The sequence below is a fragment of the Nylanderia fulva genome, unplaced genomic scaffold (genome assembly GCF_048542155.1).
Source record: "Nylanderia fulva isolate GAGA-0341 unplaced genomic scaffold, ASM4854215v1 Scaffold7, whole genome shotgun sequence".
NCBI classification, from domain to species: domain Eukaryota; kingdom Metazoa; phylum Arthropoda; class Insecta; order Hymenoptera; family Formicidae; genus Nylanderia; species Nylanderia fulva.
This window is the reverse complement of record NW_028190807.1, coordinates 5,844,293-5,865,475: the sequence shown is the minus strand read 5'-3', so window position 1 is coordinate 5,865,475 and position 21,183 is coordinate 5,844,293. Positions and strand designations below refer to the sequence as shown.

General features: G+C 34.1%; 6 protein-coding genes and 1 long non-coding RNA gene across 11 annotated transcripts in view; 3 read left to right on the top strand and 4 right to left on the bottom strand.

The window, feature by feature from the left end:
* msi (RNA-binding protein musashi) overlaps positions 1 to 6,941 on the bottom strand; it is a 122,423-nt gene extending 115,482 nt beyond the window's left edge. Inside the window, exon 1 of the mRNA XM_029315567.2 lies at positions 6,128 to 6,941. The gene's annotated coding sequence lies outside the window, so the exon portion shown is untranslated. The remainder of the gene's footprint in view (positions 1 to 6,127) is intronic.
* Positions 6,942 to 8,064: 1,123 nt separating this feature from the next.
* Prosalpha2 (proteasome alpha2 subunit) lies at positions 8,065 to 9,509 on the bottom strand. The gene is made up of 3 exons (XM_029315600.2): positions 9,409 to 9,509; positions 8,611 to 8,943; positions 8,065 to 8,457 (listed from the first exon to the last, which is right to left on the bottom strand). Exons 1-3 carry the CDS (start codon positions 9,447 to 9,449, stop codon positions 8,127 to 8,129), a joined length of 705 nt encoding a protein of 234 aa, XP_029171433.1. The 5' UTR covers positions 9,450 to 9,509; the 3' UTR covers positions 8,065 to 8,126.
* Positions 9,510 to 9,719: 210 nt separating this feature from the next.
* LOC114940847 (uncharacterized) lies at positions 9,720 to 11,498 on the top strand. Of its 3 annotated transcripts, none has more exons than XM_029315598.2 (4): positions 9,720 to 10,112; positions 10,216 to 10,485; positions 10,711 to 10,929; positions 11,018 to 11,498. In XM_029315598.2, exons 1-4 carry the CDS (start codon positions 9,977 to 9,979, stop codon positions 11,314 to 11,316), a joined length of 924 nt encoding a protein of 307 aa, XP_029171431.1. In that variant the 5' UTR covers positions 9,720 to 9,976; the 3' UTR covers positions 11,317 to 11,498. The 3 variants fall into 3 exon arrangements, with proteins under 3 accessions (XP_029171431.1, XP_085344711.1, XP_029171432.1); XM_085488585.1 differs by having other exon boundaries at positions 10,216 to 10,518; XM_029315599.2 differs by having other exon boundaries at positions 10,203 to 10,485.
* A 351-nt stretch (positions 11,499 to 11,849) lies between these two features.
* LOC114940835 (retinol dehydrogenase 14) lies at positions 11,850 to 17,747 on the top strand. 3 transcript variants are annotated; one of them, XM_029315579.2, is made up of 5 exons: positions 11,850 to 12,206; positions 14,003 to 14,272; positions 14,909 to 15,148; positions 15,590 to 15,972; positions 16,038 to 17,747. In XM_029315579.2, exons 2-5 carry the CDS (start codon positions 14,008 to 14,010, stop codon positions 16,140 to 16,142), a joined length of 993 nt encoding a protein of 330 aa, XP_029171412.1. In that variant the 5' UTR covers positions 11,850 to 12,206; positions 14,003 to 14,007; the 3' UTR covers positions 16,143 to 17,747. The 3 variants fall into 3 exon arrangements, with proteins under 3 accessions (XP_029171412.1, XP_029171414.1, XP_029171413.1); XM_029315581.2 differs by lacking the exon at positions 11,850 to 12,206 and adding an exon at positions 12,826 to 12,883; XM_029315580.2 differs by lacking the exon at positions 11,850 to 12,206 and adding an exon at positions 12,903 to 13,029.
* On the bottom strand, positions 16,315 to 19,620 carry LOC114940834 (esterase E4). Its single transcript, XM_029315578.2, has 9 exons — positions 19,513 to 19,620; positions 19,100 to 19,423; positions 18,747 to 18,872; positions 18,501 to 18,660; positions 17,971 to 18,344; positions 17,577 to 17,748; positions 17,290 to 17,483; positions 16,933 to 17,077; positions 16,315 to 16,805 (listed from the first exon to the last, which is right to left on the bottom strand). Exons 2-9 carry the CDS (start codon positions 19,367 to 19,369, stop codon positions 16,510 to 16,512), a joined length of 1,737 nt encoding a protein of 578 aa, XP_029171411.1. The 5' UTR covers positions 19,370 to 19,423; positions 19,513 to 19,620; the 3' UTR covers positions 16,315 to 16,509.
* On the top strand, positions 17,759 to 20,494 carry LOC114940837 (uncharacterized). The gene is made up of 3 exons (XR_003821545.2): positions 17,759 to 18,656; positions 18,716 to 18,907; positions 19,075 to 20,494. It is a non-coding gene; the product is annotated as an uncharacterized LOC114940837 (long non-coding RNA).
* On the bottom strand, positions 20,172 to 21,061 carry LOC146720421 (uncharacterized). Its single transcript, XM_085488479.1, has 3 exons — positions 20,777 to 21,061; positions 20,593 to 20,689; positions 20,172 to 20,413 (listed from the first exon to the last, which is right to left on the bottom strand). Exons 1-3 carry the CDS (start codon positions 20,879 to 20,881, stop codon positions 20,175 to 20,177), a joined length of 441 nt encoding a protein of 146 aa, XP_085344605.1. The 5' UTR covers positions 20,882 to 21,061; the 3' UTR covers positions 20,172 to 20,174.
* Positions 21,062 to 21,183: the final 122 nt, after the last annotated feature.

Sequence of the window (21,183 nt, the reverse complement as noted above, 5' to 3'; positions counted from 1 at the left end):
TGTTTCCAACCAACGTCGCTGGCATTACGACACGACAATGACGTGTGCGGACCCGACGTATCTACATAGATATGTCATGTGCGATATCTCCAAAGGAGAAAATCCAAACGAATTATATATACTTAACGGACAAACGTATGGAGAGTTGAAGTGTGCATAAAACTCGTTGGTTAAAATTACGAGTTAAATGGCTTTATAAGAAACGCGCCAGTCTGTCGTCTCTTATTAAACTTATTGTATCTCTAAGAATAGCAAAAGCCCACGGTTTCTCATTAGGTAGGATTACGTAACAAATGTGAATTTGGCTAATACAGTAACACTACGTAGATTTTCTGGGAAGCACGGTTTATAAAATAAAATAGATCATATAGAATAAACAAACAAATATTTTAGCAAATAGTATTATTATCGGAAATGTATATCGTAATAATATATTTTATATTTTAAAAATGTGTTGCAATTACATATTTAAGCAGATAGTATATATTATCGATAAATATGTAAATATATATTGTTGTGTAATTTTATTAATATAAATAAACATAAAAAGAAAGGACAGGCTAATAAGAGCTACAACGCTATAATTAATACCCGCAAATAAAAGTATATTTTCGAATCAAAAAATCGATATCGGCTCCAATTCAGGACTAATTACAGCAGCTCTTATTAGTCTCTTATTAGTCTGTCCTTTCTTTTTAATATTCGTTAATTTATGGCAGAGTCCATAATGTCTTTTAACATAAATCGTTATAATCTTTAAAAAAAATTATTATAATCTTTAAAAAAATTATTAATTTAAAAAAAAAATTAATTTTTTAAATGCGCAATTTTTGAAATACCGTCTTTCTTCTTGATATAAATTTTATAATTAAAACAATCATATTGAAAAGTAATTGCTTTTTGAAATCAGTATGAAGGAACATATCTGCTTCGATCAGCGCAAAAAGTATAATTCAATTTTCTTCGACATAAATACAGGAGGAGTTTAGCTCCGTAAGCTTGATTAAAAAAATGTCACGAAAGAGTCTTTAGCTCGTCACGCGCGTCTCGCCAAATTGTCTGATAATGTAGAAAAGGAAAAGGATAGGAGGTCTAGAAAAAAAATGACACGTAGTGAGAAGAGAAACGGATAGATCGGATCGGTAGCGTCGTCGATCTAATTTTATCCGTGTCACGGTGGACCGAACCCGAAGAGGGAAAATTCTCTCGCTATCTATCTATCTCTATCTCTCTCCTACACCATGAAAAGGGAAAACCCCCGTGCTTTTGCGCGATCTGCCCACAGCGGGCCGGGATGGAAAAAGCTGCTCATCGAAGCTTGCGACGACGACGGAAAACAGAAGCGATCGACGTCATCCAGAGGCTCGTTAGGCCTCTGGAAGGCTTTGATCGCTCGGCCGGAGCTCGGCCATTTCTCACCGAAGAGAGACAAAGAGATGCCCTGCCGTGTGTACATAGTGTCATCATCCGTGTATCGGCGTAAGAGGATGTGAAAGTTTAAATTCGGTCAAAATTTCCTACAAATTATTTCCCATATAAATCTCTTGTTTTACATTTAATACAATTTAATTTTTTTGTCACGCGCGCACAGAGACAGCTATAAAATTTATCAATCTCGCGAAAATATAATTACGGCTTCGTGCAATCGAATACTTAATTCGCCCGTGATTAAAAAATAAATCTTATTATTCGAGCTCTTATCGAGTTACCTGCTAAATCACGTCAAACTGATAGATTGAAATCTAGAGATATAAAGCAAAATATGAGAGACAACTAATGACTAAAAGTACACGACGCGTCGCGATAAATTGCTCCGTCCATTCCAGTTTTTGTTCATGAAATCAAGAACGATGGAAGAGCGCGCCGGATCGTTTTCCGTGACCGCGCGGATGCTTTTTGCGACGCTCAGGATGATTAGGATCAGAGATAGGAGGAGTTCGAGAACAGGGGGATACGATAAACGCGAAGACGTTCTCTCCCCGTGTAACCTAGCAAAAAAACTCTCGCAAATTACGAGAGGAAAAACGGCGAAGCGCGTCGTTTCGCGGTCGCGAGAAACTCGCGGTGTGAGTAATCGGGGAATGAATGCGACAGATTTCCGCGAAAATGTCAGCTGGCCTCGAGATGGCCATGTCCATCTACATTTCCGATATATATTATGCGACTGTCTGAGTCAGTCGTTTCGGAAAAAAAAAGTATATAAGAGAGTCATCACCAGAGAGAGGTAGGTATAATCTTTTAAGGAGAGAAAAATTGCAGCAATTATGCGCTACTGAATTTACGCAAGTTATTCTAATGCGATGAAAGAATAGCTGTTACGCGGGGGAAATCTTGTTTTACATCGAAACTTTACCGCGTAGAGATTCATGAAGCTATTTCAATTTTCCCGACTCTTTACGACATGATTCTTTACTTCGTAAAAAAAAAAAAAATAAAAAATAAAAAAATAAAAAAAGGTGAATATCGCATCCTTTTCGAAATGACCGACACGCGGCGATGTGAGAAAATCTCGCGGATATTTATACAATGTATGGGAGGGTCGGTCATCAAAACGACCCGCCACACGCTCCTTTAGCCTTTTAATCGTCGCCGACGCATCTCCGCGGCTACGCGAATCGCATGACCAGCACGTAATTAGCCCGTCTGTAATTTCGTCTCGCCATAAAGCGCATAAAGGCCGTGGACGAAGGACCAGATGGTGGCCCTAAAATAAAGAGACGGAGCGAGAGAAAAGAGGGACGAAAAAAAGCGACGAAGAATACCGGCGGGAAAAGGAGGTAGATATGCTAATATGGTAATTAGACTCGAGCGATGTTAGACTGACGCGATTCTTTCGCGAAACGGTAAACACGGCCGTTTAACGTTCGTATCGTGAATTAAAACGGCGAAAAATGCAAAGTGCAACGCGAATCCATCTTCTTCGATGCTACTACTTGTCGACAAGTAATTTCATTCTTGTTTTCTTTATCATATTATTTTTGCGCCACGCAAACATTTTATTATTTCCGAATCTTACTATAGAATATTGCTCGACATCTACAACACGCGGAGAGAATATTTATATTAATATGCACATAGTAAAATTAATCAAACATATTTTATATCTTATTGTGGTAGATATTAATATTTTTTATTGTATTTTATCTTATAAAATTCTTCCAATATTGTCCCATGATTACCATGATTTTTAGAGTAAATTCTAAAAATTCTCTCTGTGTAAGAATCGGATTTCAATCGCGGAAAAAAAATGATAGAGACAACTGAAAAAAATGTGTTAACATGACTTTCAACTAAATTATACTTACTATTTTATTCATTAAACATTTATTAGTATTTCAATAAAATATACGTTTTGTTAGATTTAACATGTTATATTTAATTTAAATATTTTTGCACGTTCAATTAATAAAATAATATTTAGTTCAAAGAGGTTTAGTCTCAAGTTAACAATATTTTTTCAGTGAAAGCGTGTCTATCGCGTTTTTATGAAAAGGATGAATCATCGATTACGAATTTACGATTGCCTCTTAGAATTTTTAATAAGCGATATCGATTTTTTTGCAATAGGAAGATACGTAAATCTGCAGGTGTTTGCTCCGATTTGAACACAAGAACGGGGGAGGAAAAATAGTCGCTCGCAATGTCGAAATTAAAATTGCAAAGCGCGCGCGAGCAGAGATGTCCTGCGCTCCGCTTTTCTTCGATATCTTTCCTCTTTTTCTCTCTTTCTTTCTTTCTCTCTTGACGTTGTTGGTCGCGATTGTCCCCGGAGATCCGCTTCGACAAGTAACACTAAATGAAAAACCCACCGTCTGTTGTTAAGACGCGTTTGCGTTCGCGGATGCGTTATATTAAAATCCACCATTGTTCGACAATGGTACTGGATGCGCGAAATGCGGAGGAATGAGAAGGAGAGAGAGACCAGAGGAATATTCCTTTATATACCTCGCGAAATCGTTTCTCTGACGAAGAAACGCCGAGTCGCACGCGGGCGCGAGAAATTCAGACGTAATAAAGATAATGAAGACCGATAAGTCGATAAAGCCGAAAAGGCTGATAAACCAAACGGCGCGGACAAGAGAGTTATTCGGCGGAATATAAAGTTTCACTTTGAAATTTCCTTAGGAATTGCTTGAGATATATATCTAACGCCAGTCTTGAAGTGAATTTTGATTATAATAGTTAAGGGGGATTGTGCGGGTGACTGACTACTCGACTTCCGCCAAAAGTTACGAATACAAGAAGAAAAATGAAGGGAGTCGCACCCGCGAGTAAGGATTAGAGTAGAGTCCATAATTTGTAAAGTCCTTTTCGAGATATATCTTTCTGTATTTAAAATAAACTCGAGCAATTTCGGAGTTGCTCTCGCTCTCGCTTCCAACTCGTCGAGTACGACTCGAAAATATTAAACGGATATAAATCGATCATATATTAGCTGCATATTCATGAATGCAATGTAGAACTAAAAGATTGCTAAGTATGCGTAAAAATTGAGAGATGCAGATATCGTAATGGGAGAAAAAAAATTATGTACATAAAAACATATAAATTACGTCACTTTTAAAAAAGACAGTAAATTCTAAAAGGTAAAAAGTACAACAATAAGAATCTCTGTCGTAAAACAATCACAATCAAGTGAAAGTCCTTATAAAACTATTATTGTAAAAACCAAGTAATAGTGATATAATTTCTAAATCGTTGTTATATTTATAATCGTTTATTTTCGGGAAAATAAAATATGAAATTCGAGCAGCTATTTTTTAATTAAATTAAATTCTGATTGTTAAATAAAAAAATTTAATTTTTAAATTTATGTAGAATAAAAATCTGATCTTTGCACAATACATTTTGCGCAATTCACGATATTTCAACAGCCTGAATTTTATGATGATTCATCGAACAGGATCGCGAATTTTCCGATCGCGTAGCGTTTACCATAGTAGCCTCTCGCCCCGCGATTACACCGGGGCTCGCTTGTCGGACCTGAGAGAGAAAGATCGATGAAATTTCGCGCAGAGTGCCGAGTTCCGGCATACCGAGTCCGCGAAACGGACGAGCCGTTGCGTATTTCGGATAGTATCGGCGATCGAAATTTATGGCACGCTTAGAATTGGGCCGCATCGATCGCGAGCGATTCGCTGCCTGTCGCTTCGAGAGATGAGATTAGATCGTTGATCGAGATCTCACCCACAACGAACACGTTTTATCCCGATCGAGAGATATCAATCATATTTTTGCGCGGATCAATTCATTTTGGTCATCGGATTATTTATATACGCTCTACTTTTTTATTTTTATTATTGTTATTATATTATCCAATCGTGATTATATTATCCAATTCAAGAGATGGCTATTTTCTAATTATCGCCATTAATTATTGTTATAAATAAATAATTCTAAATTCTATGAAACTAAATTGTTCATATATTTGATATACCTATGTATATTTAATAATTAATCTGAAGTTAATTAATACCTTTTCTCTATGGTGCAGGCAGAATTAAAATATGAAAAGGTAGGTAACGCACACGTACAATTCGCTAATCTAGCGTTAATTAATTCGCTTTATTGTCGGTGTACCAACGCGTTAATTACTTTTCTCGTTCGCCCAAATATATACGGTGGAACATTATATTAGTTGAATTTAAAAAATAAGAAGTACGAAGCAAAGTGAATGACGCGCGCGCATGTATGTGTGCTAATTAAAATTCCACAAGATTGCATATTATCATACGAAATGTAAAAGGAAGAGAGAGAGAGAGAGAGTATCACGATATAAAATGTCATCTGACATTTGACAGTTTCAGTTTTCCAGGGGCAGCTAAACGGTCAATAATCGAACTAAACTAGCAAATTTGGATTTTCATCGCGATAAGAGGCTCGTTATAAATTGTCAAGTCGATGGCAATCGACTATCGGAATATATGCTAGTGACAGGAGAGTCGCTTGTAGATTCAAATCTGTCCATTCCAGTTACACACTTTTATACGACACTCGTTATCTCCTCGCCATTTCTCTCTCTCTCTCTCCCTCTCTCGTTATTTTCCTTTACACGTAGAAACATGTATACATACATGCGCCTCGCGAAACCGAGGGTTGATCGCGTAAGTAAGGACGTGGGTCCTACCTTTTACGAACATTCGTCCCTCCAGGATGCGAGGATCCGAGGCGAGCCGCCTGTCAAAGAGGCTCGGCGAGCGGGCGAATCAGTACGAGCGATGCGATGACAGGTGCATGGTAGCAGTCTGATGACAGCGCGGGGTGACAACGCGACGACGCAGGTAGATGTGGACGAGCCGGTAGGCCAGACAGCCGCGTACCAACTGCAATAGTCGCGGCAGAGGCAGCGACATCCCCGCGACACTCGTCGCCCACCTCCAATCACTTGTCACTTCGCGCGCGCGACTCGCCGAGCATCGCTCGATCGATACACTCGCGCACTTCGCCGTATGTGGCGGTCTCTGCTAAACGCGGCGGGTAAGTCGTTCGACAATATGGCGACAATATGGCATTACCGACCGGAGTGTCGAGTGTGACGTCACGACAAAAAAAATTCGGAAGAGCTAAAGATGCTGAAAATATGTTAATTATGCGTCCTAATTAGAGTCCCCGTACGTCAGACGCGCGCGATACTGTAGATTTGACGTATGACGCGACCCAATCGCGCATCCACGACGAGAAAATCCGCCACGACGATCTCGATTCTGAGTCCTCGCCGGGCAGTCAAGGTCGAAGGCCGACTCGCGTCGAAAGCCAAGTTGGGGGTATAACGACGATTATACGCGACGACGACACGTTACTCGACCAACACTCGACCCTTTCGCGATACACTCGCGATATTTCGTCTCACTTTTCACTTACGAACGACAATTAATCGCGAACAAAGGTGGATCGACGCGGAGCGATTCGGAGACGCTGTGTAATCCACCGGCGCGTTTCACTAACTGAGGCGATTCAAACTGCTTGCGATTCTCGAAGTACTATATCGATACAATCGACGCGTCGTGTCTCGAACTCTCGTCGATGCGCGCGGGCTATTTGAAATTATTTAAGAAATATATTACATATATATATATAAAATATATATTACATATTATAAGTATAACAATAAAATAAAACGTTAAAAAAGATTCTAAAGATTTATATTCTCTTGTCATGATTAATAAATATCATGATCTAATATCTTTCTGAATAATTGGAATGCAAATATTGATTTTTTTTATAGTTCTTGTATGGATTATAAATATGATAATAAAATAATGTTAACGATGAATTATTAGTTTAAGACAAAAATGGCCCTGCCAGGCTCGCAATAATGTCTTTAACTTTCACTTGCCATTGTAACAGTGTAGCAAAGAATCGCTGACAAGCTTGTTTTACGTAGCATTGACATTTCGCTATGATTAATTTGTTTTGATACATGGTAGTCATATTTTGGTAAATGTATTCTAATGCCTATATTATAAAAATGATTAAAATAGTATGAAAAAATTAATAGTGCAATAATTTATATAATTTAATATAATTTCAATATTGAAAATATTATTAAAATATTAAAACGTATAATAAAATTCGATATTTATCTATTATTTTATATATGTACTTCAAAAGTAAAATAATGAAAAATCATGATACATATGTATATATATATATATATATATATATAAGAAAGTAAAAGAATATATATATATATATATATATATATATATATATGTGCAAACATGACTTTTCTTTTCGATTTGTATAATTATGTTATTACACTTTGCCTAAATTTCATATTGTTCAATTATACTTGTATTAATTTTCAGAAATAACATAATTTTACTATAAATTTTAAATATGTTGCAGACTTTCTAAATTTAACTTTTTTTACAAAAAGTCTAGAGTGTTCATAAAAAGCTAATCATTCAAGATTCAATGTTATATAAAAAGATTAAGTTTTCAAAAACCTGCAGCATATGTATGCATTATAATAGATAATTGTTATAAAGTTTAAAATGGTTTTTATTGAAAAAACTTTGCATTTTTTTATATTGGATAAGAGAATTTATTACAAGAATCTGATTTGAATCCATTAACGTCTGCAAAGCTTTTACTTCCATAATACATTTTTAAAAAACTTAAATTTAAGGGATATTAGCGAGATAATCTTTAACGTTGGAGGGATCCAACTTTCTGAATCCGTTTGCATCACAAATGCCAACTTCGATATTGTCTGCTGTCATTTGACCTTCAAAACCTTCTTTCAGCGTCAGAATGGCAGTGTGAACAGCATCATCCAATTCCAGATCCTCGCTATACCTCTTTTCGAGGAATGTTTTGCCATTGATGAAATTTTTACCCATTGCAGTTGCTTTCCATGCGAAATACGTGCCAGATGGATCACATTGGAATAGATAGGGCCTGTCATTGTCCCAACCACAAATCAGAAGGGACACTCCAAAGGGCCTGACACCTCTGTAAAATAACAAGTCTATATTACCTCTTTGTAACTATATCTCTTTATTTTTATATCAATTTAAATATATCTTGAACAATTAAAAGCCTGTATAATTCTTAATTTAAAATAAATTACAAACTGCAGCGATCAAAAACAAGGTAATAACTCACCCAGATTGTGTGTATTCTTGCATGACCATCGCAACACGTTGCACCAGCTGCGCAGTTGGGATAGGTTCCCGATAAACCAGAAGATACTGTTGTGCCATTTTTCGTGCTTGTTTCACCAATAATCTATAGTCTGGACCCATGCCGCTATAGACCATGCCAATGTGCTTTGTGATCATTTCAACCTTACTAACGCTGTGCTCATCATAGAGGATAGATTTGTGCTTATTCTCAGTAGCCAGAACGACGCCGTTCAACGCCTTGATACCCACACTTGGTGCACCAGCTGCTACAGCGGCCAAGGCATATTCTATCTGTACTAATTTGCCCGATGGACTGCAAAATACAAAATTTTCATTAATCGATACATTGCACATATCTGAATATATTATATCTGAATTATTATAAATAATTATAATAATTATATCTAAATTATTATAAATAATTATTATGAATAATATATTATTATACTTGTTTTGACATTTGACAAATATACATCACAAATTTGACGAGTCATTCTGTCATGTTATCCAACGTTATACATATTTCAGATAAAATTTATTCGTGATTATTAATTGTGTATTGATTGACAATGTATTATTATTAACAAGATATTATTGATTAAACTAAACATTTTCATTCACAATGATGGAAAAATATGCCGAGTGTTAGACGGACATAGAGGTTAGATTATCGTTCCATTCATTTCCAATGATATCCATCTCTTATTACAAACACAAAATATTGCTTGAAAATTTATTGATTCACGCGCGATTATTACGTGGCTGCAAATATATTCACCTGAAAGTCGTTAACGAAAAACTGTACCGCTCCGAAGCCATGACTATTACTTTGCAACAATACGAAGCACTCGCGAAACGAATGTCGAGAAGGCTCGTCAACTTGTGACAATCAGACACGAAATGTCCCTAGATGGATTTCTAGAAATAAAGCAAGAGAGATTATAAAATAAATATATAAATAATCAATTATTTTCTAAAAAATGCTTGTTTATTATTCATATATTTAAATCGAAATATTTTAACCCACATTCCTATGCACGACTTCTTTTTATTTGCACTTTTTAAATACGAAAGGTGCAATATATATTGTGTTGCACCTGTGTCGGGGTCACGTGTTTTCTTGAAGTTCGATTTTTTCGAGATTGATTGATTGATGGACAACTTCAGTTTGAACTGAAAATAAATGAAGATTTTGCAATCGAGGTCGAGATTACATCGCTCAGGTCTCGATGAAAGGTTTTGTGTCGCAAGAGAAATCAGATGACAGCATGGTTCCAAATTTCTTCATCGGTGCATTGAAACGCGAAGAATAATAATTATTATATAGGAATAATATATAATGACAGATGATCATTCATAAAAGGGAAAACATGATTGGCGACACGACGCAGAGTCAAATGGACAAGGAGCTGATCGCGTGGATTGACAGCATCCCTTTCTCGAAACCTGCGAGGAACTTGACAAGAGACTTTTCGGACGCCGGTATAAATAAATTATAAATTTCTCCTCTTTTTCATATTTTTCATACTTTTCGTGTTTTTTTTTCTTAATAAATAAATTAAATATTATCAGTGCGAATTTTTAGTTCTCATGGCGGAGATTTTAAAAGTATACTATCCTCGATACGTGGAACTGCATAATTACGTGCCAGCGAGTAATTTGAACACGAAGAAGGAGAATTGGAACACGCTGAATCGGAAGGTACTCGCGAAGATGGATATGAAATTGAGCAGGGATACGATTCATCAATTGGCGAACGCGTCACAAGGCGCGATCGAGAAGCTCTTGCTGGAGCTGAGGATGAGAATTCTGCGAGACGACGAAGAAATGCACAAGCTGAAGGCCAAAGTGGAAGGTATTCGTCGCAAAGATATATCCCAGGTAGCAAGCATACGTCATTTATTTATGATATCGTTTGACGTCATTAAATGTCAAAATAGTATGTCATTTAACACAATTTAATTGTCGTTAGGTGTAAAGATGATTACTCGACATATCTCAAATAACATAAACTGTGACGTACTAAACGTCAAAATGACAATTAAATATTGTATTTATTTCTAAATATATTCGCACACAGAAGAGAAAATTGGAGATTCGTCAACGAACGGCCAATTGAATTCATCGGCAGAAAATTCAAATAAACTCAAGACCGATAAGAAAATTATTGAAATAAATCCGTCGAAATTTGTGCGTCTCAAACGAGGATTTCTCCTCGTCTTCAGTTGGATTATTTGTCTTTTTTACATATGGAAAATATTTAGCTACTGCAAACTTCCACGTTTTGGCAAATACAAACGTGAGATATTTAAATGAATATAATTTGCATTCTTTGATTTTATTATTGCGTTAAATTGATAAGTTTTTGTTTCAATTTTTATATACAGGCAATGAGCTTGCGGACATCGCGACAGAGCAAATTCAGGATGTACATGATGAAACCGTGCATCGTGCAATTTATACACAGCTGAAACAAGAGTTACGCGAAAAAGAGGAAATAATATGCACTTTAAACCATAAAATTGCCTATCTAGAAAGTTCGATGAAACTGAAAGATCTACGCATCTCCAGCTTAACTATGCAAATCCTGCAAAACGCTGTCGAGATGGAGCAATCGACGAGCGATGATAGTCGTGTTAAATTACGCTCGCGATTCCATAATTTTCACGAAACCAAATCAAATTAGAAATTCGTAGCAATTGCACGGAAAATTGCATCATTATGAAAAATTGCATGTCACGTTAATTTTACTATATCGCATATATAGTAGCAACACTTTCCTTTCTTTTTCTTTTACATTTACATCGTAATTATAGCAAATAAAATTAAAATATGTCAAAATTGAATATTAAATTGAATTGAATTTTACGCGTACTTCAATTTTTTAAATAGTCAATTTCACAGATAAATAAACGGTCTTAATGAAACATTTTTTGAAACTTCTATCTTTTTTAATGGAGAAATATCGCTTATTTTTCGCGTATTAAATTGTCATTCATTTTTTTTGTAATTTGATTAATTATAATTAATAATGTAAATTTCAATCGAGAGAAGATTTCATAATGTGAGCGTATACTATACAGTTTAAACTTTATACATTTTATACTATATATTTTATATACTACTTTATTATTATAATATGTACTAACATCAACTGTCTAAACACTTATTATTCTTTGCGTCATGGTTTCAAAAATTGCGACGTATTAATAATAGCATTTATGGATATTTCAAACTTTATTATTATTTGTTTTTCAAGGAGATAAAAAATTACTGACGCATTTATAGATATTTCAAATTTTCTTGTTATATATTTCTTTCAAGGAGATAAAAAACTATACTGACGATCTTATCTTTCATTGGATGTAGAGATGCTAAGATAAAATTACATAAAATTAAATATTAAAATGCATCAAGGCCACTTTGCTGATCATCATTCTTCATCGCGAAAAGTGGGGGTATAGTTGTCTGCTCACTCTCACCTGGAAGACTCTGAAGAAAGAACTAACATCAGTAGTGCATTGGCATGTGGATTGTAACGGCATGCGAGAGCTGGTAATGAGGACTCTGTTATATGTGAGTAAGCAAGTCTATAAAATCAATTAATGTAACTTTCTAATTTATCCTTGCATTTTACTATCAAATTTATAAGAAATTTTTATTGTACAAAAATTTAAAAAAAATATATAGACATAATTTCATTAATGGCGAATATATATCATTTTTAATCACAACATTAAAAAACTATCATTATTAAAATCGTATCTGCAATACGACTTTAATCATGGTATTTGAAAATAAAGTATATTATAAAAAATATCAAAAGCATTGGAAATTATAGGTTTGTTCTCTATTCTTATGCTATAATGACAACTGATGACATATAACATATATAAATATATTTTATCGCAATTTAACTTATATGACACCAGTATGTGCATGCATTCAGCTAGTGCAGGAATAGAAGCCTCTATGAATAATATAGGTGCACAAAGCTCTATGAATAATATAATAAGTGTACGATGCATACGTATAGCAGAAAACTTCTGCTGTAAATCAATTTATAGGTGTAATGTAGCTCACAGCAAAACTAGAAATAAATTCACATCTGAAAGAGAAACACTGATGCGATTATGAAGTCGGGGAACAGGGTACAAGGTGGGAGAAAAATTCCGCGAGAGAGGAGCCAGACTAGTCCAAATAATTCAGTGACTGCTTTTAGGCTTCAGTTCGGCAAGGTCGTGTTTAGTCGTGTCAGTTTTACAGCTCTGTAATACAATATAAGATTATCATATTTTCAAATTGTTTATACTTATTAATTTTTATCGACTAATGAATCTTAAGAGTGTATAATAAGTTATCGGAAAACGTGCCATACCACACGAAGAAAATCAATTCAGTAAATCAGTATTAAAATTCATGTTAAACTGTTTGTCGACTTAGAATTAATTTTTTGCGAATTTTATTATTACGCATAAGTACGCATAATTATAGACTATATTATAGTTATCTGATGATACAATATGCATCTTTTTCAAAGCTTAATTGTTCACATTTCACATGTTCCTATTTATAAATGTTTATTACTTTGTATCATCCGTTATTAAATAATATTGTTTAAAATGATTTTATGTATTATGTGATTTTGCTTTAAATTTGTGAAATTTATAAGCTTTAATGAGAGAAACATTACGTGAGAGAATCAATTGTTCTTGATAAAATTACATATTTATCACGAGAAATCGGTTTTAATATCATGCATACATATTTTTGTGCGTTTCAAATACAATTGTTTCAATTCATTTTGTCTGGTTTCTAAGCTTTCCGGAAGAAACACGATGTAAAGAACAAGTTCAATATCTAACAAACGGTATGCATGGTCAATGACCTTCGTATACACGCTTCAGTCGTCGGAGAATCCGGACATCATACTTTCGAGTTCTCTTGGCTGCAAAAATTGTGAAGATGCGTCTTCTTGAAAAACAGAGAATCTATATATATATATATATATATATATATATATATATATATATATATATATATATAGTGAAATTTAAAGATTTTTAAGAAGCGCACCTTCAAATTTTTTCTAAATAAATGAAGCTTATTAATCGAAGAATTAAAAAAGTTAACATAAGTTTAATACATTTTGTTATATTAATTATCATTTAATTTAATTGTTATTATAATTAATTTAATTGTTTTGTTGATTTGTGTCGTTTTAGAAATGTATATTTTTCCAATTATTATTTTTCTTTGTTTTCTGTTTTTTATATTTAATTGAAAAAAATATACTCTTAAGTAATATTATATATGATGTTCTAAAGAACATAAAAATTCACATTATATATACTCTTATTTAATTTTTTTAGATAATATGATAAACATCCACTGTACAACAGTGCTTTTTTTGGCTGCGGCAATTGTCCTCGGCGGTGCGCTTTTGCTTTTGGTGGCTCTTCGTCTTTATCTTACCTACACTTCAGGCGTTTGTAAAAGTAAGAGTAAAATGAACGGAAAAACGGTGATAATCACTGGATGCACTTCCGGCATCGGCAAGGAGACAGCAAGGGATCTCGCAAAGAGAGGAGCTAGAGTGATTATGGCCTGCAGAAACACGGATGCCGCTAATCAATTGAAAGGTGCGTTTTTGCTACTATATATATATATATATATATATATATATATATATATATAATGGATTATTATTGGCGCACAACTATAAATTACATTTTACTTGATTTAATGATTTGATTATATACATTCTGTTGCAAATAAATCGATCTAGGACTGTGGGGTTCACATACGTATATATTTTTATAACATATAATTATAAACAATGAGATCACTTTTATAATTGCAAATGTTATTTTGTCATCAAATAAGACATTGCTATGACTATATATACCTTTGTTATATGTATATGCTGATTCTTCGAATCATATTATCTCGATCGCTAATGCATTTCCTGACATATATATAAATGCCTTAGGATACATATAATAATTATATAAATCAAATAATTTTTACAACACTAAAATAAATACAAAATATTACATTTTTTAATATTATATTTATTTATTTAAAACAAAAAAAATTTTGCAATCTTTATCTATTCCAAAAGCATATAACTATTCATATTCAGTTGTTTTTTCAATATTTAAATTCAAAAATATAAAAATGTTTAATATATAAAATAATAAATATTCTACATTTTTTGGCGAAGACAAATTTTTTATTTATTTTTCTCTAATATACAAATATTTTTTTATATATAGACGAATTTGTGAAAGAATCGAACAACAACAATATCGCAATCCGAAAATTGGATTTGTCATCGTTGCAATCAGTCAGAGAGTTTGCACAACAAATAAATCAAGAGGAAAGCAGATTGGACGTATTGATTCATAATGCTGGGACTGCGGAGACTTTCAGGAAAAAAGTCACTGAAGATGGATTAGAAATGACTATGGCTACCAATTACTTTGGTCCCTTTTTGCTGACGCATCTTTTAATCGGTAAGAAATTATAATGTGTAAAAGATATATGCTAATTAATTTACTTGTTGCAACATATACGACAAATGTAAGTGGAACAAAGATTATCTTATTCAATCCATTGTTGCTAGCAGAATTAATTTAGATAAATGATTAGTTCGGAATAGTACAATATTAAATAATGAGAACAAGAGAGTTTAAAATAGTGTGTGATTTTTAAATTTAAATCTTGAAATTATATTCAATTTGATTTATACTTTATTATTTATGTATGTAACATGCATATATCACTCTTAACAAAATGGATGATGCATGTATTCAAATGCTAATTGCACAATTAAGTTTTTTCATGAAGTTTTTTCTATGCTTATAAGGTTTTTATAAAAAATATCAGAGATACGTTTGTGTAGAGTACAGTTAGCAAGAATAATGCAAATAAAAAAATCTCGTCCGTATTTACAGACTTATTAAGACGATCGAAACCGAGTCGTATTGTAGTAGTTGCGTCAGAGCTCTATCGACTCGCAAGTTTAAATCTCAACAATATCAATCCTACATCAAGCCTGCCAGCGTATCTGTATTACGTGTCAAAGTACGCGGATATAGTCTTTACGTTGGAGCTGGCGCGACGATTGGAAGGCTCGGGGGTGACCGCAAATTGCCTGCATCCTGGAATGATCGACAGCGGAATCTGGCGAAACGTGCCCGCCCCGTTATCCTGGTTTGTGTATCTAATCACCAAAGCGTTCTTCAAGACACCCGTGCAAGGCGCGCAGACGACTATTCATGTTGCGGTTTCCGAGGAACTTAATGGAGTCTCGGGAAAATATTTCATGGATTGTGCTGTAAGAATCATTTTTTAATCCTTTTCAAAACTAAATTTGTATTTTAATTATATCACATATTTTAGGAACATAGGCTATCGAATGCCGCAAAAGATCCTGCTAAGGGCAAGAAATTATGGGAATTAAGCGAACCTCTGGTGAAGTTGGAACCATCGGATCCGATGATCTAAATATATATATCCTTCTTTTATGAATTTTTTTAAAACTTTTGTATTTTGTTATACGTGTGATGGCACTTCATTTTCTTACAATTAACATTTAATTATAATTGTATAACTTATCGTTCTTAAGAGAGTATTACTTTATCTTTTATATTAACAAATAATTTTATAAGTTGTAGTATTATAGCATATTTGAAGATATATCTTTTATTAGAAAAAAGACATTTTTTTTATTAAACATGATACTTATATATAATTGCTTGCATTTGCTCGAATAGTAGATTTGATATATACATTTTTTGTTCAACAAGCTTGACATGATCATATTTATTACAACTTATAGTATCGCGATTTTGGATATTATATAAATCGGTTGCTATTTTGAATTCAAAGGAAACAGGCTCTCCCACTTTTGCATTCTATTGGGATAAAGTCCTGTCTTCATTCCCGGTATCTCGGAAATTTCTAAGTAGTTGTCAGTTTCTAATAAGTATGGTTCCCATGTGACGTTGTTTGCTAAAGCCGATGGTATTGGTTGTCCAGTTGCAGCGAAGTTCGACCACATACTTGTCATAAGTTCCACCGTAGGTATTTCCGGAGCATCGTTCTCGAAGAAGGGAAATTTGAATCTCATCAAGAATAGATATTGCAAATCATCATGATGCACCACTCCTAAAATGATAAAATAAACAACGAATTAACTCAATATAATTCATTGTGCAATTACAATTTTTTTCGCAATTCGGATGGATTATATAAAATAATTTTTTAAATAATTAAAGAAGAATAAAAGTCTTACCGTACGGCGTAGTTTCGTTCCACATGACGAAGCTGTATCGTCCTTGATAAGAAAATACGTAAAAGTAGATTGGTTGATCAGTATTTTCTGCGAACAATTTTACGGTGCGATGCAAAGGAAATATAATTACACTATCGGCTTTGCTCTGCAAGAAGAATTATACAAGATATAGTCGCACAATTAATTTTATCCTCCATTAAATCGATATTTTGCAATATGTACTTAACATATATTGTCACAAATTTGCTAATAATTAATATACTTATTTATTATACTATATATTATTATTTGTATATATACTTATTTGTTATATGTATCTACATATATGTAATACTTTTCAGAGCAATTTTTACTAACATGTGCGATACCGTCATACATGTCTGGACCGATTGATTGGTTGCCAAAGTAAAATTGACGTAGTTCGGTGCTTATGTATCTGGAACGGGGTGTATCCCGTTCGTACATGAAATTGATGGGTGCGAGTTTGTACCAGTCATTGTTTAAGTCGTCCAAGATTGAGTTATTTCCGAGTTCACGTTGCTTTTCGATAACTAGAATTATGTAGAATGTATTAGCGCATTCTATTTCGTGTAATTTCAGCAATCATTCTTTTCATTTGGAAAAAAATTAAATAGATTTGTTACAAGCGACCACGCCGCCGAATTCGTCCTTGGTGACTCCTGCGATCAGCGGAACCTTGTGGAACTTTCCCTTTTTAATAAGATCAATGGGCTGTTCAGGCAAGAATCTCTCCACGCCGTGAACCTCGGGTTCCACTACGGGTGTCCATACCAATATCGGATTCCCATACCATTCCTGAAACGTGCTGCGGTGTGTTTAACATCTTCTCTTTTTAATCTTAATTTTTTTTATCTAATTGTTTTTTCTAATAATTTTCAAAGATTCCTCATCTCTCTTAAATTTAATTTTCTATATCTATAGAGAATTTATTTTCTATATATACATATATGTATTTATTAATAATAACTTTGTAATTATAATTTCTTTTTGAATGTACAATATGTTTATCAAACTCACAAAAAACTTGGGAATAGTGTCTGTGAAGTTCTCCACCGGTTTAGAATTCAAGCAGATCAACATAGATCCCGTGGTATCGGTCGGGCAGTTCAATAGCTCGGCTTGCTTCTTCGCCAAGTGTGATTGTTCGGTAGGAAACTGTTCTAACATCGTCGAGCCACTCATCATGATTGCGCGATGGAATAATCCTTCGGACATCGGCGAAACCATGTGCAGCATCACGCTCAATCCACCAACGCTGTAGCCGGATATCGTCACGCTGTCAGGATCGCCACCGAAGGTGACTATGTTTCTCTGAATCCATCGAAGAGCCACGACTTGATCTTTCAAGCCCAAATTGCCTGGTGCCTTCGAGTCACCGGTGCTTAGAAAACCTGAAAAGCACAATATTTTTTTTCTTTTAGGAAAAACATTATACTTTGATATAAAAAGCTGTATTTGGCTTGTATATTTTTCTTCAAGCTTCAAAAATTTATCGTTCATGATTTAAATTATCTATATGAAGAATAATGAAACGTCCGGAGATTCACCTAGAGACGCGAGACGATAATTAACGATGACGAGAACGATATCTTTGTCCAGCAAGTATTCAGGTCCAAAATTAGAACTTTGACCTGAGAATACATAAAAGCCACCAGGATGAAAGAATACCAATACGGGTCTCTTTACAGGATCGCTCGCTGATGGTAACTATATATATATATGATCGAGACAATTGTTCAATTAGTAACTTTATTCCTTTCAGCGAGAATACGGAACGCATTAGTAAAGCTCACTTTCGTGGTGTAGACATTCACACGAAGACAATCCTCCATTATATTTTCCGCGTGTATTGCTGGACAAGAGGGTCCTTCTTTGGTCGCATCAAAGACACCATTCCAATCCGCCGCTGGAATGGCAACCTACGAGAAATGGAATTAAAAGGATACAAAATAACGTTTGTATTATGCAAAAGCTTATTTTACTATACATATAACAAATCTTGTTTAATTTTTAAAATTATTGTGGACTAAATTTTTGCGCAACAAGTATATATCAATACTGACTGAATTTTAAAACACATGTATGATAACTTTAGCTTTAATTGTTGTATTTCATTTTTAGGTGTGATAAAATTGCATTGCTTTACCTGGAAACGTTGCTGTCCGGTCGGTGGCTCGGCATATCTCACACCACGAAAGGAATAGATCTCTTTTCCGAGTCTGGAGGTCAAGATGGAACCGCGAATTCTCCCGATGGGTGCGATCACCTCAGGTAGCTGTTCGCCAACGGGATCGCCGCTGGCGAACGCAAGGACGACGCTCAGAAGGACAATGAATAATGGACAACGTTTCATGGCAGCGAGAGGATAGCTCGTATATTTTGTCGAGCTTAACACACGAGAGCGGAGGAATCTCATTAGCAGTGAAACTGGTTAAGAAGGAACGTTGAGCGCGTGCGTTACACCGGAATACTAAAAGCATTTCAAGGACGATACGAGGCTTTTTATACTCATCAGTACAGGCGCACTATACAGTCGCTAGGAGGAAGAAGCGCAATTACCTTTCTGGAAAACTCAAGTGTGTCATATACACGTGTGTGTATTTTCTCAGACGATCATCAGATGTGTGGTAAGGTCACGCGTAGTTTTGTAATTTAAATCTACGCGTGAACGGGATTTTTTGAATCGAGATAAGGAAACGCGCGCGCGTGTTACTATTTATTACTCAACGAGAGATACAGATCTATCTGACGTACAAAACTGAACTGTTTACAACATGATCGCGGATATTTTCGTTCTTTTCCCAGACAGCACCAAGCAGAAAATTGGCGCATAAGATATCATTAAGAAATCTTTAAGACAGCTTAAGAAATCTTATGATATGATATCCGAAAGACATCTTAAACATATTTTAAAGATATCTTATGCGACGATTTTGGATTTGGTGCTGCCTGGATTCTTCAATGCATTTTTCAAACGCTATATATACAGCTGACTATGCAAATTAATTTTGTCGAGTAGTGATGTAGGTCATACATTTTTCTCATTACGAGAAAAACGCAAGACTTGCTATGCAGAAAAGATACCAAGAATATACATAAAAAAATATAGTTCCTTCTTTCATAATTTTATAGAGAGAAAGATTTGTATATTTGATATTTCATAGAAAAGATTTTAAATGTTGTTTATAACAATCTATAATTTTTCAAGCATTGTTTAAATTTTAGTTACATCTTTTCTCTATATGACCATAGTTTAGATCAAAATTCACTAAGCAATCATTTTGATTGCTACGAACTTGTCTCTTCGGTTTAGCAAGTTCACGCAATCGTTTAGGACATCGTTTATTATTCGTAGCGACGATACGGGCATAAGTATCGAGAAGAAATGCCTTTTTATCAGATTGATGAAATGGCCCTGAGACTTGTTTACTGTCCACTAATTTACGGATCTGATGTTTACCTGAAAATTTTAAATATATGCATATATAGTTGCGATACTGGAAATGGCTTAATTCACAATAGAACGAATAATAAATTAATAATCGATAATTAATTATAATATATTAATGACTATAATGTATTATTATGATGTATATATTTTAGATAATATATAAATTAAAATTATTCGCTAGATTTTACCTGAATTTATATTTTTCGTGGACGTCGATGCCAAAAAACTAGAACTAGGTTTCTGTTCAGTAGATTGATTCAAATTGTTAAATACTTGACGAATTACCTGAAACATATCATATGATTACTTAAATTTTAACGTTATTTTTCGTTTTTTCTATTTCTTAGGATTATTATAATATATATATATTACCTTTGAATCATCGGTATTATTACCCTTATATATTTGTGCGTTATGTTCTTTTTTCAGGTTTTCGCGTTTAGACGTGTTATTTTTCATTAAAATGTCACTATTCATATCGCAATTGCGCGGACTCTATCTCTTTTCCTTTAATAACACAAACTTTATTTTCTCTGATTAATAGAAATGTCTTAATGTACCGCGTGAAAATTTCAATTAAAATTAGATTATTCGAATGATTAGATTGAGTATTATTAACTTAAAAAATTTTGATTCAGATTTAAGATTTGACGTGAGTTTTGGAAAGCCAAAGCAATGATCTTTTTTCTCACGTTCGTTATTCAATTGTAATTTCGATTCTTCCTGTTATCGTGTGACAATCTATTTCCGGCGAATTATCTCGTCAGCGAATGCTGTCG